At 35.0% G+C, this 17,819-nt stretch overlaps 1 protein-coding gene across 1 annotated transcript in view; it reads left to right on the top strand.

Moving 5' to 3' along the window:
* The window catches only part of dpy (fibrillin-like protein dumpy), a 160,720-nt gene that overhangs the window by 20,463 nt on the left and 122,438 nt on the right, over window positions 1-17,819 (top strand). The window contains 1 exon segment of the mRNA XM_081978698.1: window positions 11,308-11,369. Within this exon segment, the coding sequence (XP_081834824.1) occupies window positions 11,308-11,369 (62 nt within the window).

Genomic DNA, 17,819 nt, shown 5'->3' with positions numbered 1-17,819 from the left:
GTCATTTTTAAAACCTTACCATTTCTAAATGAAATGACAGATTTTGATGCGGTTTGCACTATCATTGAGCTTAATTTATTGGCTTTAAGTTGATGGAAAAAACTCTGACTTAAATGCACCGCCACTGTACTATAACAGGACGGAGTGGAAACAAAGCGCATTAAAAAAAAGTGAAATTTTCAAGTAGTCAATTTTTTTTGGGTTTTGTTTTAACATAAGAGTAAGTATTTGTTAGGTCAATATCTCGGGACGTTTTTGGCCGTTTCCCAATTACCATCCCGTGACTCAAGAAATATCGATTTATCCAAAAAAGTGCTCAATCTCGAATTAAGGCTGAATAGTGTTATATCTATTTTTCGGAAAAATAGATATTTCTTCGGACACATGACATTAATTAAGAAACCTCCCGAGGTAATACCGTAGACCACAAGTTACTATGTAAGAAAAAAGTTAAAAATATTTATTAGTAAAGTGACTGTAATTTAATAATTTCCTTTTTCTAATTTTGGCATATAAAGTGACACTTTTCAAAACTGATTAGAGTGACAAAACGTTTTACTTTATGTAACTAGTTACATAAAGTATCACTTTATGTCACTAGTTATGAAAAGTTCATTTCATCACTCCCTGTTTTTATGCATTTCCGTAGAAACATATGGGCGACATCCATCATAACATGTCTGTTATGTACGGGTGTGTAGATTTTAAGAATTTCACGTAGAATAACATCTAAAACAACTTTATTGCTTAAATAAAATAACAAGAAAAAGTAAGTTAGACCACACTGGCCGTGCAAGATCAATAGTAACCCCAAAAACAAGTTAGGTTAGGTAAAACGCAATGTCTCTTTTTGCGAGCAGCGCGTTCCGAAATGAAAAACGACACACACAGGAGCGTTCCGTATTTAGCGCTATAAAAAACAGATTCGTTCGCAACATATGCCGCCGGCCTTGAAAACCTACGGGTTTCAAGAGGTCAAATATTAAAATAGAAAATGTATGCCGCGCACTCAGTCCTGATTGGGCATAGGTAAAACACAAACTTTTACCACTGGTCGTTTGATGTCACTTCCTGAAGTTCGAATAGTAACAGACCGAACTATGTTGTCGCTCCCTGGGTGAATTTCAGTAATTCTGCCTAGTTTCCACTTGAGAGGTGGCAAGCCGTCCTCTTTCACTATCACCAGTGCACCAGGATGTAACAGTTGTGGATGATTTTCCTTCCACTTCACTCTTTGTTGAAGATGAGAAATATATTCCTTGGTCCATCTGGCCCAAAAGTGCTGCAGTAATTGTTGCAGTCGCTGAAATCTACTTAGGTAGTTCTCCTTGACCAAAAGCAGGTTGGGTTCTGGTATTGTGGTGAGAGGTTCTCCAATCAACATGTGGCCAGGGGTCAAAGGAGTGGGATCGTTAGGGTCAGATGAGAGTGGATAAAGTGGTCTGGAGTTAAGACAAGCCTCGACTTGGCAAAGCACAGTATAAAAATCTTCAAAAGTAAGTGCGGCATTACCGATTACACGTTTAAGGTGAAATTTCACTGATTTGACGCCTGACTCCCAGAGCCCGCCAAAGTGAGGAGCGCGTGGTACTATGAAATTCCATTTTATGCCGTCGTTAGAGAGGTTTTCAGAGATAGTCTTGTCATTTCTTGAAATAAAGCGTTTAATTTCATTATCTGCGCCTACAAAAGTGGTTCCGTTGTCAGAAAATATCTCTGAACACTTGCCACGTCTGGACATAAAACGCCGCAAAGCCGCTAAGAAACATTCAGTGGTGAGTTCGCTGACAATTTCAATGTGAACTGCCTTGGTAGTAAAACACACAAAAAGCGCAATATAAGCCTTTGTGGTTTGATATTTTCGGGTTTTCCTATCTCGCAATAAAAAAGGTCCAGCGTAATCCACACCGGCTATTAAAAAAGGTCGACATGGCATGACTCGAGAAGAAGGAAGGTCACCCATTTTGTGCTGTTGTAGGATAGGGTTTGCTCGAAAACATTTGGCACAATTATGAACCACCCTTCGAACTAACATTCGTCCAGAAAGAGGCCAAAATCTTTCTCTGATGGAAGCTAAAAGCGCCTGAGGACCAGCATGCATCAAGCGTGAATGTTCCTGTTGTACAATTAATTGAGTAAGGTGATGTTTGGGTGGTAGGATGATTGGAAACTTTTTCTGAAAATCGTATGTAGAGTGTCGTAAGCGTCCTCCTACCCTTATCAGATCATTTTCCTTATCAAAAAAAGGACTAAGAGAAAGTAATCTGCTTCGTTTGCTGACAGTCAAATTGTTGCTTAAAGATGAATATTCTTCAGAAAAACACTCAATTTGTACAATTTTGATAAGGTGAAAAAAAGCACATGACAATTCCTGAGTTGTTAAAGGACCGTATTGCCGAAATTCCTTGGACTTAGAAGAATTGTTTTTAAATCGAAAAATGTAACCAAGTACTCTTTTTAATTTAGACAATGACGAATATTTGGAAATGTCGAAATGTACTACTTGCTCAATGTGAAATACTTGATGTTTGATGATTAATTCGGGAATGTCAGTTAGATTAAGCTGTTTGATCTTGATGTCATGAGGAGCCCAAAAGGTTTCAAGTTTAGTGAGCCAATCAGGTCCATGAAACCATAGCTTGGAGTTCATTATTTCTGTCGGAGTCAAACCACGGGATAAGAGATCAGCAGGATTTTCGTCTGTCTTAACGTAGTGCCAATTGTTAGGTTGGGTAAAAGATTGAATCTGTGACACACGGTTGGCGACAAAAGTCTTTAGAAGGTGGGGAGAAGTATTTATCCAAGACAAGGTAATAGTGGAATCACTCCACAATGAAATGGTGTCAAAGTCTATTCCACAAATTGAAAGTATTTTGCTGACAAGTTCAGCCAGTAAAAGAGCACCACATAGCTCTAGTCTTGGAATTGAAACCACTTTCAATGGTGCAACACGAGTCTTTGAACAAAGTAGATTTGACGATATTAAACCAGATGAATCAATACAACGAATGTAGATACAGGCGCCATAAGCTGCCTGTGAGGCATCACAAAATCCGTGAAGCTGTATGTTAGATGGATTTTTGGACAATACATGCCTAGAAAATTTAATATCATTTAATTTTGTTAATTGAAATTTGTAAGTGGACCAGACTGTGTGCAGATTTGCAGGTACAGACTCATCCCAAGAGAGTTTTAACTTCCATAGCTCCTGCATGATAATTTTTGAAGTAATCGTGACAGGTGAAAGTAATCCTAACGGATCGAAAATCTGGGAAGTGTATGAAAGAATTTGCCGTTTAGTAATTCGAGTTGGTGATAAAGGCATATTTACTGAATATTGCAGAGTATCAGTGTGGCGGTTCCACAAAAGACCCAATGTTTTACTTTGTACATCAGCTGCAAATTCAAAATGACTGGTGTCGTTATCAGACACAGTAGGACAATTCGAAGACCACTTTCGCAAAGTAAAACCGTACCTTTGCAAAAGCTCAGTAATAGAAGACTTAATTTCGTTTAATTGCTCAATAGTATTGCAACCAGTCAATAAGTCGTCTACATAAAAATCGTCAAGTATTATGGAAGCTAATTTAGGGCAATCATTTACATGAAGATAAGCTACTTCATGTAAAGCCCGAGTGGCCAAAAAGGAGGCACAAGCTGTACCATAAGTAACAGTGTTAAGGTTATAAACAGATATTTTATCTTTCGGACTAAAACGCCAAAGAATTCTTTGTAATTGTCTCTGATTTTCCTTAATATAGACTTGCCGATACATTTTTGCAATGTCAGCACTTAATACATAGTTATGTTTCCTGAAACGAATTAAAATGGAAAATAAGTCGTGTTGAATGTTCGATCCAACCATCATGATATCATTGACTGAATATCCTGTGGAAGACTTGACTGAGCCATCAAACACTACTCTAAGTTTGGTGGTTGTCGAAGAGTCTTTAAGTACACAGTGATGTGGTAAGTAGAAAGTAGGTTCATTGTCAAGATCAGTATCAACCAGAGACATGTGACCCAGGTCTATGTATTCTTGCAAAAAGTCATGGTATTGTTTCTGTAGATCAGAGTTATTCGATAGTTTCTTCTCAGTGTTCAGAAGTCGTTTAATAGCAGTCTGTTTAGATTCACCCAAAACAGATGGAGAGTGCTTTAGAGGTAATGAAACAGTAAAATGTCCATTTTCACCAAGAAAGGTATTTTGTTTAAAATGTTCCTCGCAAAAATTCTCCTCTTGCGATAGAAACTTAGTTTTAGGACAGTCCTCTAGTTCCCAGAACTTTGAAAGTTGACGTTCTAAGGCGGTTTCAGTAGAGAAATGACACTGAGAAAAGTTACAATGTGAATTGATAGGAATGGGGCCAGAAATAATCCATCCTAGTTTAGTTTTCTGCAAGATAGGATAAGATGTACCAAGTTTAATTTGACCGATGCATAAAAGGTCCCAAAATATATCTGCACCTATTAGAAGATCTACTGAAGCAGGTTGATCAAAATCTGGATCTGCTAGATGTATATTTCTAGGTATTAGTAACGAAGATCTACTGACAGGTAAGGAAGGAATTTGTCCAGTTATTTTTGGAACAATTAAGCAAACCAACTTATGTTGAAAGTTATTTACAAAAGACTTGAAGGTTATATTTACAAGTGAATTAACGTTGTTTGTCATTCCAGTTACACCAGAAATAATGAGAGTTGTACTGTGTCTGTCTAGATGTAACCTGTTAGCAAACTGCTCTGTGATAAAGTTAGATTGACTACCACTATCTAGTAAGACCCGACAAGGATGATATGACCCATGCTTGTCCAAAACTTGGACTAATGCAGTGGAAAGTAAAGCTTGACAGCTTGTCTGATTTTCCAAACCAGTATTTATATGGCCTACTAGATTTGTAGGCTGTTCAAGAGGTGCACTCTGTTTACTTGTCTGTTGATGTATGTTATTGTCAGTTGAATGATCTGAAGTTTCAAAATGTAATAAAGTGTGATGAATTTTACCACAACGTCTACAACCAGAAGATCTGCAACTTTTTGTGTTATGAGTGTTAGATAAGCAGTTAATGCACAAGCGAAGACGCTTTGCTGTGTTTAATCTATCAAAAGAACTTAATTTTAGAAAATCAGTGCAAGTATAAATACTGTGAGCCTTTTGACAATGAAGGCATTTAATGTCATTAGTAGAAACTAGAAATGTTTTAGGTTTATTAGCATGTTGAAAAGGCTTACTTGGTTGTCTTGTAGGTGGTGTGTCACTTGAAGTCATAGTTTCCAAAATTCTGCAACGTTCTTTCAAAAAGTCAAGTAAGTCATCCATAGTGTGTAGTGTGTTTGAACAGTTGCGTGACTCCCAGGCGCGCCTAGTAGTGTTGTCAAATTTATTAGATATTAAATAAACAACTAAGTCGGCCCAGTGCTCTGTTGGACATCCAAGTATATTTAAAGACCTAAGATGACGTTGACAGCCATCTAAAAGTTGCCGTAAACTGTCTTTAGACTCCTTTGTAATTGTAGGTAATGAAAAAAGTTCCTTTATGTGGTTGTGAACAAGCAAAGGCTTGTTTTCAAATCGTTCAGTAAGTAATTGCCAAGCAACATTGTAATTGTCAGCTGAAGTTTGTAAAGATTTAATCATTTCAGCAGCAGAACCCTCAAGAGACAAACGCAAATAATGAAACTTTTGGATGTCAGGAAGCTTGGTGTTTTCATGTATAATAGAAACAAAACTATCTCTAAAAAATAACCACTGATCAAATGACCCATTAAAGGTTGGTAAATTAAGTGGTGGTAATTGAACTTGAACTGAACTTGAGTTAAGAGAGTCAGCATTTTCAGCTGGTTTAACACCTTGTGTGCTGTTAGTTTCACAACCTTGAATGACAGTTTTATTGTCAAGAAATTGCTTAACATCAGATGTTATTTTAAAGTATTGATCTTCAAATAACTGTCTCTCATGGCTGTGGATAGTTTCATAATTTTCCTCAAGGTTCAGGTCAGCAATTTCGATCAGTGATTGAGCTTCCTCAAAAGTTTTAAATAACTCTTCAGCTTTTTCTAACCTAGAGTGTAAATCCAATAAGTTTATGTTTTCCTGGGTTTTAATGTTATTAAAATAGTTGGCAAATCTAGTCAAACCACTTTTTGCAGCAGTTCTTTTAGCTTTGTTGGGGTCAGACATCGTTCAGTATGTTTTATGTTTGCAAAATTAAGTAAATCAACAATGTACAGAAAATACAGTAAAATAATGTGTGCAAAGAGTAACAATGTAATTGATTGAAGGTAGTTGATCAGTCAGTACTGATATAGCTAGTGCAAAATGTTAGACAAAATTTGTATCGAGCAGTAAAAGCAACAAAATGTGGTAAGGTCTGTGTAGATAGTGCTTTACTCATCAAATGTGGCAATATGAGTAACAGAAGCAAAGAAATAACATCAAGGCTTGTTTCCTTGTGGATAAAATAAAGGAAAACTGGAAAGGACTGACCTGTTGTTTGTAGTATTTTGTCTCCAGATGTAGTGTTTCTCCACAAAGATGTTACAAGGCCTCAGTAGAGTGCAGCTTCAATCACAGAAGCACCCGTAGCTGCTCGTAAAACCAAAAAACCCTTGGTTAGATTGTAATTGTGTTGTGTTGTTCCCTCCAAAACCAATGCACATGTCTTGATGGATAATTGTATTTAGTAGCGTAGTTTTAGCTGGAAAAATCCGTGTCGAAGGACCATGTTATGTACGGGTGTGTAGATTTTAAGAATTTCACGTAGAATAACATCTAAAACAACTTTATTGCTTAAATAAAATAACAAGAAAAAGTAAGTTAGACCACACTGGCCGTGCAAGATCAATAGTAACCCCAAAAACAAGTTAGGTTAGGTAAAACGCAATGTCTCTTTTTGCGAGCAGCGCGTTCCGAAATGAAAAACGACACACACAGGAGCGTTCCGTATTTAGCGCTATAAAAAACAGATTCGTTCGCAACAATGTCGTTGTCACAGTTTATACAAAGTGCTATGAAAGTGAATATTTGTGTTAAATCACTTTAAAAGATGGTTTTTACCGCTTTTTAGTCAAAATTAGAAAAAATTATGTATGCAACACGTTTCGAAAATGTCTTATTGTGTAACTCATTCAAATTGTAGGACCTCGCTGCGCTCGCCCTACAAACATTCATTCGTTACACAAAATTGATCTTTTCCTAACTGGTTACATAAATAGCTATTTTTTCGTAATGTCGTCTTTTTCGGATAACTTTGTGAAACTGGAAAACGCCCTAAAACGTCCCGAGATATTGACCTAAACAACACTTCCTGATATCTTTATGTTAAAACAAAACCAAAAAAAATTATTGGTCATTTGGGGACTACTTGAAAATTTCACTTTTTTGCACGCACTTTTCTCACACCCTGTATAATGCAGTTACAGTGCTTTAAAGCAAACGTTTTTTACATCAGCAAAAAGCCAATATACCAAGCCCAATGACAGTCCGAACAGCATTAAAATCTGTTAATTCGTTTCGAAATGGCGAGGTTTTATAAATGACCCAAAAAAATCACTGTCCCGGTTGACGTGGCGAGCAGTTTAGTTCAAATAAGATGAACATGCTCTACAACAATTAAGTTTACCCTACGTCACCGGCATAGAGGCTAAGTAAGCAGTCATAGCAAGCTAAATATGACTGTTTACTTAACTTCTATGCAGCTGACATCGCTAAACTATCGCTTTAAAGTACAGGAAAATATCAAGACTAGAAATTCTGTATAAATGTCAGTTTTTAACATTTGACTGCGCTTTAGAGGGTACAATACACCATGCCTACAATCTCTACAATCTAATACTCCAATTCTCAATATTGTATACTAATAATGAATAATGGGAATCCACTTCTCAAGCTTTATAGAAATGTCTTAAAATAATTTACCATTTAAAAGCGTTTAAATGATTCAGAACAAAAAGAAGAATAAGCGGGTTTTTCTCGAAATTCGTGAGCTAAGGAAAACGAATATTTAGATTAGCATCTTTGTTCGCCTGGCCTACATTAACGCACTGCTGCTTTATTCTCAGATGTTTTAGCGTTTTCGGATGCCAGTCTATTATATAACGTATAACGGCGAATTGTAACTGTTTTTTCTGACGCGAACTAACAATAGTACAGAGTTATTTAGTTCTTCGAGGTTCATAACTTTTGTGTATGCTCTTGAGCGTTTTAGTTAAGTTTCTAATGAGCGTCTACGCTCTTAATCACGAGAGCGAGGTCATTACTGGTTTTGAACCTGAACTAACAAAAACAAAACTTTCTTCACAAAGCCGGACCGAGTCTTAATAGGACCGGTAATTTAAAAATGAAGCCGAACACGCGCTCAACGACTTAAAAATGATGTTAACACAATATAGAGCCCTTATCTACCATGGGCAGGTAGACGTGTCACTTTTTCTTTGCCCGAATTAAGGTGTCATGTACACAAAACGCCTTGACGTGCTACACAATATTATCTATTCAGATCGTTAACCCTGCAACAGGTTGGGCGTAGGACGGTTTAAAGGGCTTTGTGGTTTTTGGGTACATTGAATCATTCTTTCTTTGTTGAATGACCGTTAAGTGTTTGTTGGGTGGTTGATTAAATATAAACATCAATTAAGCTAGGCAGTAAAGGGAAATGGTGCGAGGTGACAAAAAGACGACGGTATTTCTGATCGTAAAATTTGGAATTTTCGTCCAGTGTCAGTCATTAAAACGTACACCGTTTATATATGGTGTAATCTCACTGTAAAATCCAGCTTCGGAGAACCAAAAAATTGTTTAAAACTGCACAAAAATCTAGTTAATGTTCGACCAGTTTATAACTTCATAAATAATTCTGCCAGTCACTAACCGAAGTGTTGTCTTACACATAAAAATGTTCTATCCTAAGGCAATAAGAACTTGGTTGTTACAGTCACGTTAGATACTCAACACTTGTGGTTTTTAAAGTTCAAATCATGATCTGTAAACATCAATTTACTGGAAGTATGTAAATAATTTAAATGATGAGAAACATAAGGAAGACATTTTTAACACATCCTAGCCTAAAAGTTCGTATCATGTCAACTGCTATGACTTTGCTAGCACAATGATTATTTACTATTGTAAAACTCTCAACAATGGTCAGTTACCACCAAATCAGTGAAACCGTACCTATTAGGTACATGGAAAAGCGCGTATAACCAGAAATAACTAAGGTTGGTTTCATGATTCATTCTTGATTTTGCTCGGTTCTTGAAGTATTCTGAAATGGTATTAAAAGGAAAGTAATGGATACGAAATTACAGAATTAGATTGTAGTTAATTTATCTGGCTTTTTTCTCGTTGAAATGGTTCATTACCTTAAATGTATTTGACCTATCATATGATGGAATTAAAGCCTAAGGGTATAATATTTTGATTTTGATAGTACCTGAGCCTGATCAACTTATAATATGAATTTGTCGAAATTAGACAAAGGACTAAAAAATATTAAAAGGTTTTGTATTACTGAAAAAGTAACCATAAAAAAACAGTGAATATGTACTAGAATAGAACAAAAAATTAAAATTATTTTTGTCTTAAATACGCGCTAAAAATAGGAACACATCAACTTCATTTAGAAACAAGTGCTTCTTTCAGAAATTCATAAAAATTCAGAACTTTGAACAAGATATGCCATTAAGTGATAAGGGTGAAATATTAACCTACAAAACCCATATGGAAAATTGCTAAAGAAACTTGAGGAACATAGGTTTGTCTGATAGGTGGAGACAGACTTTCGATGGTTCCTGGGTACTTCTTTCCATCGATTGCGGTTGTCTTCTTTGGTGGCATAAAGCCAGCAATGGATAAGTCCATAGTAAATGATGAATAATTTTCCGGTAATCTCCCACTCTAAGGAAATTGATGATCAAGGAATTATTTGGGATACAGTTCATACAGTTGGGTTTAAAACAAGTACAGGTGCAAATTGCCAAGCAAAATTAGAAAAAGGGAATAACAGTGTCCTAAATCTAGGAAATATAGCGTTTCCAGACAGCCATAACAATAATATCACTCTAAGAAACTGCTTGGAAATTTAAAGTCTTAATTCGGATTATCACAGATAGTCAAAAAATACTAAATTTCCTGCTACGAAAACACAAAAATATCGTTGGACAAACGGAATTTGTAGATAAGAAATTGAAGATGTTCTTGCTAAGAAGGAGCCTATTTGTCGTATCATACACCAGAAAGCCTCCATTATTGGAGGATCTCCAATAATGGATCTACTAAGAAAACAACAAACGACTCTCTGGTGTAGGATATGATCATGGAAAGCAGAGCCAGAGAAGAGAACTAGAGAACTTTTTTTTCTAGAAAAAGAAATAAGAGAACTTTTGCGTTTAGAGTAGAGCACAATTGCAAAGTGCAATAGACTTCTTTATACAACACAACTTAAAATACATCTACAGTAAGTGGTCCGAAAATCAATTCTGGAATGGGATAGAGGATATACTTTTACAAAATGTAATAATTTACAGGATAAGCAAAGTAAAAAAGTCAAATTCTAGTGTCTTGAGCCTAGGAGTCCCCAAAATTAATTGCAAAGTGCCAAATTTTCAATACGACTTTTGTATAATGGATCTTGGCTGTTCATCATACTTCACTTTGTATGTAATACATTACTTGAACTTCTCAACATTCCCAGTGTATGGCCTCATTTTTTCAGTCTGATTTGTTACAGTCATCGTCCAGCAGACTACATGCAGTTTAACCTGATTTTTTAAAAGTCACGGCGATTCAAATATATTACCCGAGGACGACGCGTCTACGAGAGAAAAGAGAAAGTTACATTATCCTAATATGGATCATTAAAAATTTCTCTTGCAAAAAAAAACAACGCAGGAGTTCCGCAATTGCGCGCTATTGACTGTTGATTTTTGATAAAGACATTTCAAACAACAGGTTTTACTTAAGATTAACCGGTCAATGCGGCTGACCAATTGTTGCTATATCGTACTCTAATTAACAACCGATAAATTACTAATACCGAATATTACCTAATGGACGGTGAAAGGTTGCCACTAGACAATAATAATAGTCTAGCAACAACCATGTGGTCTTACAGTAGACAAGGCCAAATTATAGTCTTGGTGCGTTACAATAATCTGATTTTATTAACCATATATCTACTTTTACTTAAATTGGACAACGTCCCCTAAACAACCATCATCAAAGTGTTGCTTGTCTAGTTTGTTTTGAAAAAAACTTAGCAATTAGTCTTAATTCAAGATATGGTGTGTGACTTTGAGTATCTTTTTCAGCGAAAATGAAGATAATTCTTCCGCTAGTCGTTTGGACATGGCTGCACTTCATAACAGCAACGGTAAGTGTAAATTATGTTACTATTTTGTCGCGAGCCACTGGCGCTTGTCAGCACTTCCGGGTCAAAAGCCCAAATTTACCGTAAAGATTGGGTCTTTTAACAAATTGCCATCAAGGATTCCTAAGATCATTAAATAAATGATCGTTTACGGTGCTTTTTGATACTGAATAATTTAAATTTTTTTCTAGAAAGGTCAATAAACATGTAGATTAGAGGATTCAGTGACTAGTATGCCCAGAATAGTTAAAAACAGTTGTCTGTTATTATTGTAACTAAATAGTATAACGTTTTTTGCCTTGAAGGTTCTTGTTTAATTATTGCACTGTTTTTTAACTGTATTTGGAAGGAAGCAAATTTCAAACTAAATTACTACTAATTGGCTTATTAACTATCCTTAAACGAAACAAACAATCAATGTGTAATTATTGCGAAGAGTAAAAAAAATGAAGCTTTCTCCACAGATTCTAAATTTCAGGTTCACTTTTCCTTTCCTTCGGTTATCATTCCGATAATTCACTTAATTGCTAATGTAAAAGTCGTGTTCCACTTAACCGAACTGCAATCGTTCAGTGAAAAAAGAACACTTTTGGTTTCTTCGATGATATAATTCGAAGCATGCACCATGTCCAGTAGGTCACTAACCCAAATCGGTGTGGATCAAAGTCGATTTTCTCAATAATATATACGTCTCGTTTTTTTCTGATCTTGACTACCGTTACACTTGGTTCTCCCTCTCTCTTTAAACAATAGAAATACACTAGTAATTAATGCGGAAACTTCCAATTAACATAGGGCAATTAAAACGAACGACGACGGTGTAAGAAGGTGAGAAGTACACCATTAGAAATATCGATGCACACGGGAGCAATAAGGGAACCGATTCATCTAGGCACGGTTTCTCTATTCTTGGAAGGAATTAATGACAAAAAATGGCGGCAACTACCTCTACAGAACCGGAACAGATAAAGCCTGTTGGTAATGTTCGTTTAATTTATTACCAACATTCTTGTGGTAAATCACAATGTGTGAGTAAACTACGGTACACAATCTAACAGGACACACCCTGTATATATGACACTTCAGGGAGGATCAAGGTAAAGTTATACAAAAACCCGGTAAATTATTACAGAAAATAACCCGGTCAGTGAGGGTATAATTGTACGATTTAGCGTCCTGTAAGAATATATCGGTGCTGGGGCGCATTAAATCTGAGCCGTTTATAATTAAAGTAATTGCGCATAGGGCAATTACGGAGAATTAATTTCGATTTTATTGCCCTGTTTGCGTCATAAAGGCCGGGCATTAACGTCTAAATACAGCATAGAGTTATGTAGGGTGTCTTTTTGTCTAAAAGTTATTTCCTTCGAGGACGATGTATAGCCAACATTTAAAGTTTTTTGGTTAGCGATTTCAAGGACTACAACATCAACTTTTTTTTTCGTATTTAGCTATCATTGATTTTGTGTGCGTGTCTAAAGGTTGGTATGAGAGCTTTAAACGGTTGTTTTGTGTGGAATAACTCGACTGAAAAAACTAATAAAAGAGTATTACAGTGAACGAGCAATGAAAGTGAAATACGAGATTTTAATTGTGTTTTACTTAGTTTATTATAATAACTGCACTAAGAATATTTACATGTTTTTAGGTCATTAACAAACTAATTGTAAATATACGGACAAATTTTGTTAATATACTTACCAGATGGTTACTAAGGAAAGGCAATAATTGAAATTTAAAGTTTGACCATGAAAACCATTACAGACTCACAAATGAGAGATTTGATTTTATTTGTTGATTTTCGGTCATCGGATTTCTTTTTCTTGAGTAAAATTGGGAAATAACGGGGTGAACTTTAAAAACCTTCTAAAAAAACGTTAAGTTGTCCATATTATCAATATACTTAAATCTTTCATATATTTGTCTGGGAAAACAATTTTTCAATGAAATCAAATACATCTAAACTGTTGTTTTATAGTTATATTTAGGACAAAACACTAGAAAGAACAGTAAAATAAAAACTAGTTTAAAAAACAATACCTTGTTTTAAGGAGACAAAAATGTCATCTTAAATAAAGGTATTCGTAAGTAATGAATGATTGGAAATATTGGGTTCTTAATGCTAAAGATGCCTTAAAATCTTGTGATGCAAACGGGCATTACTGCTCTTCAATCACTCAAAAATGATCCTGAACTGTCCTGGAATCTGTATACAGTTTTTATTCTGTGTTTCCTGTTCCAGGTCTGTAACTGCCCAATTTTAAACCGAGTTCTATTTGATATTTAGAATACTCAAATTCTCTCATTTTTTTGTATTAAACACTATCCGAAGATGTTGATACTGGGTTCCTAAGATTGGAGTTTAAATGGAATCTAAGTTTTACAGTAATGTTCATGTCACTATAAAATTACTTACCCACTCCAGTTTTAGTTTGAGATGTGAATGAAAAAAGTCACAGTCTGAACTACGCTTAACTTAAATTTGGCTTAAGTACGATGGTGCAATAACCATTGAGACACTATAATAAGGGTCAATCTTGAGTATGTAAATTAGGGCCGTTTTTACGGGTTTTCTTTAAGGAAAACTAAACCTTACACAAAAAATGTGTTACTTAACCTATTTTGGTAACTTAAACACTGTCAGTCACGTATTAGACTTTTTTTTAACAATCACTTGTTTTAGTTTATAATAGAAATGTTTTCCAGTATAATAAAATTATTCATCACTTTTCAAAATATGGTTCTGTGATGTGTGAAGTTACCATGTCAGAACCTATTTGTAAGTCCGAAAAGCATTTTTTAGATTAATTACTTCCAAAGTTAAATCAGTAGAAACATCTCTTTTTGAACTTACTTTTCCTTTTTTAGATGCATTTGCTTAAAACATATTACAACTACTTTGTTCTGTACTACGTATTACGGAAGCTGCAAACAACCACTCCTTGTTCTTATTTGTAGCAAACTTATGCTTCACATATTCTAGATACATAAACATTTATTTGCCTTATTACACCGGTCATTCACACAGCAACTGGTTAACACGTTCACTAAATATGATAAAACAAACACAAACTCGTCTTTCCTGATAATAAAAAACGAAATTTAGTATTATGTGGTTGATTCACCACATTGAGATGCTAGGACATAATGTGCTAGTTTTCCTTAAGTTGTGCAAATCTATAGCATGAAGAATTGTGTCACCTGGCTGATCTGGGTTAGTAAATACCTTTCATTAAATGCTTGATCCGTATTTGTAAACTGGCTGTATGAATGTCGCATGCTAACCTGTATTTGGGTGATTCAATAACTCTTGTAAGCCGCCTTGTACAGTGGGTGTAGCATATTGAATACGGCATTGTTTGTCAAAAGAAAACGAATTTCGAGTGGTGTACTTACGAAGTGAAATGGACGATGTTTTCGTGACCATGTTGGATCATCGGCGATTTCGCTTTCGTCGGGGATTCGCTTGTGTTGGCTTTAAATAAATCGGATAGGTGACGTTATCTAAAGTAGGCTAAAGAAAAACGAGGTTCACTTATGCAAAAGGAAAGAGGATAAATTTATGGACCTCGCTAGATGGCATAATTGTACATTGGACGCGTCCCTTGTAGCGGAGGAGCTTGACGTTTCAATGGAATTAATGCATCCTCATCGAAAAAAATTCAATATATCCAGTCTAAGTAATGGTTTCCCTTCAGTGGCCTTTTCTGGCTGGCTAAATGCGGTATTTCGCACGTCCGTTTTGTTAAATTATCCTCCATCGTCTGGTTTATTGCACTGTTATGATATGATAATGTCTATTTATCTGCGGCCTAACCAGAATTCCATCATCTTTCTTATATAACCGTGGCATTTAAATCAACCAGCCCATTCTGATCGGTAATCGCTATGGGGCGATAGAACGTAAGCGAAGATGCTATATTGATATTATTGAGCGTCGTATTTGTTTCCTTGGTGTTTACAGACGATACGAGCGTTTCTTTTGACACTCGATCGCTACAGGGGTTTGGAAATAATAGCCATTTGGCTACGTCGATGCTTTATACCTCTTGTCAAACAACGTTTAGTGTTTGCTGTAGGAAACGGCCATCCTCGTTATTTTAAATGGCGACTACCTTATACGGGCACCAATACGGAAATCCCCGCAAATTGTATAAGATCGTGGTTATTTATGAAGAAAAAATTGTGTATAAACGGCCGTTAGATCGATAATATTCAAGTTCTCAGACTGCCAATGGCACAACACAACTGCTTTTAAAGGTCAGTGGGTTTTGAATAATCATCAGTCTTATGCAAAATAGTTATATTCATTTAGATTGGCTTTCACTACATGACACTATACGAAATTGGTCAACACAGAAATACGAGTAACAGAAAAGTGGGAAATTCCTGAGGTGTTTCAAGTAACTCATCATCACACGTTTAAGTATAATATAAGTAGTCATTCTGGAGAGATAATCGTATTTAAATTGGTGCAGACTAACGCTAAAGTGTTTAGTGCCCGTCAACTTGGTACTCTCTGATGGTAGATGATTTTCAAGACATCTTGAATGACCATTTTAATTAGGACATAAAAAGGTATCCACTTTAGAGAAAAAAACTGTAATTTTTCTTGTATAATAGTGACTAAAAACGGAAGTTATCAGGTACCTACACCATAGTAAGAATTATAGTCAATTAAAGAAATTTTCAACTTCTTTGTTGAAGATATGTATGATTTTTGTTGTCTTTGATTGTTTTTTCTATCACAAGGAATTTTAGGTAAGTTAGGTAGTTAAGATACTATAGCTAGTAGTCAGTATGTCTAAGAAATTGTTTCTGGTAATCCCTTTATTTGGTAATAGTCATTGAACTGTTAGTTAAAAATAATTGGGTATTCCTTGCGTTTAATACAAGATTTGTTCACATTTTAATGAGAATGGCTAATCTCCTCATGTGAGTATTAACTCACAGGACAGTTATGAGGATATAATTATGAAATTATATGAAAGTATAGAATTATGGCGATATGTATTTAACTATATGCTCAGTAAATAATGTGAAAAGTAGTTTTTACTGACTAATTGGCAGCTCCTTAAGGTTTAGTTGATTATCCGCCATTTTTACACCTTTTTATCTTGAGAAGTGCTCTAAAGTATTAAACAAACTAAAGTATGTAATATTAATAGGTACTTACGTTTTTCTGTTTAATTAGGTATTCATTAAGTCATGGTTTATACCGGGTTAGTCATTGAAACCGTCTATTACAAATTTGTCAGGACCCAATATTTATAGAAATTTGGAATCAAGGTAAATTCATCATTGTCAACTTACTTATTTCGATTGGGATACCCTGTATATTTATGCATTTTTGGATTCTGCTTGTGATTTTAGAAACATTTTGTGTATAATATCCTATAACCGTTTTTGAAATATTTGATTTTAAAATAAAAAGTTATAAATCAATCATTTAATTTAAATTTTTCGTCATGAATCATCATCTTTAAGCATTTTCAGGTATAATGAGAATTTACCTGTATTTCTGAGAGACTTATAATCTAATTTAACTTTTGGACCTTTTTAGAACTGATTTTTGAGACCAATTTTTTACTACCTTGCATCATCATTTTCAACGTTTTTCTGAACAAACTTTGTTTAACACGACAAAATACAAAAATCAAGAAAAACTGTTATCTGATATGTGTAAACTGAAATTGTTTTAGGGACTAAAAATGCCAAAGTTGTCCCGTTTGAAATAGGCAAGTTGTCATCTGCTTCCGGTTAAAATGGAAGTGACAGAAAGATAAAAATATTTTTAAATAGCACGTATTGAAATTATCCAAAATTTCAATTTTCTATACATATTTGATTCTAATAAACTTTGGGTAACTTTATATACAGGTATACAGGAATGAATGTTTTGTGCACTTTAGCGTTAACTGCATAGAAACATTTAAACAATCTTATTTGTTGACCCAATTCAACTGTGGTAGGGTATTAGAACCGTAATGGTGATTACTCAGTTTAGGAAAATTTTAATTCGATAATTAAAATAAAAGTGGGGTAAACAGTACAAAATGAAAGACTTTCACTCATTCAAAACTCTTTTTTTCAGAAATTAATTATCAGTTTGCTAGATCAGCAAGTACCACAAAATATCCAGATATCATAAAACTGGATAGTTTGGGAGTAGCTGCTCTGACATAATGATAACAAGGTCTGATGATCGTTTATCGATAAATAAGTCAATACCTTTGCAGAGTATACTCTAAATACTGTCTTTTCAGCTGTTAATTAGAAATAAGCAATTTTTTTGAGTGTTACTTATTGAGGTCATCACCAAATTAGTTGACACACAACCAATTCAAATCTTCATTCATTATTCGTTACAATACGCCTACGTTCTCTTTTACTCATCGATTCAAAGTAAGGACATTACCGAATCTTTATAGGTGGGTCTCACACAAGAAAACA

This window comes from Ips typographus, linkage group LG4, assembly GCF_016097725.1.
Source record: "Ips typographus isolate SLU linkage group LG4, UJ_Ityp_2.0, whole genome shotgun sequence".
NCBI lineage: Eukaryota > Metazoa > Arthropoda > Insecta > Coleoptera > Curculionidae > Ips > Ips typographus.
Note: the sequence above shows the minus strand (reverse complement) of the source record. Positions and strands in the feature narration are given on the sequence as shown.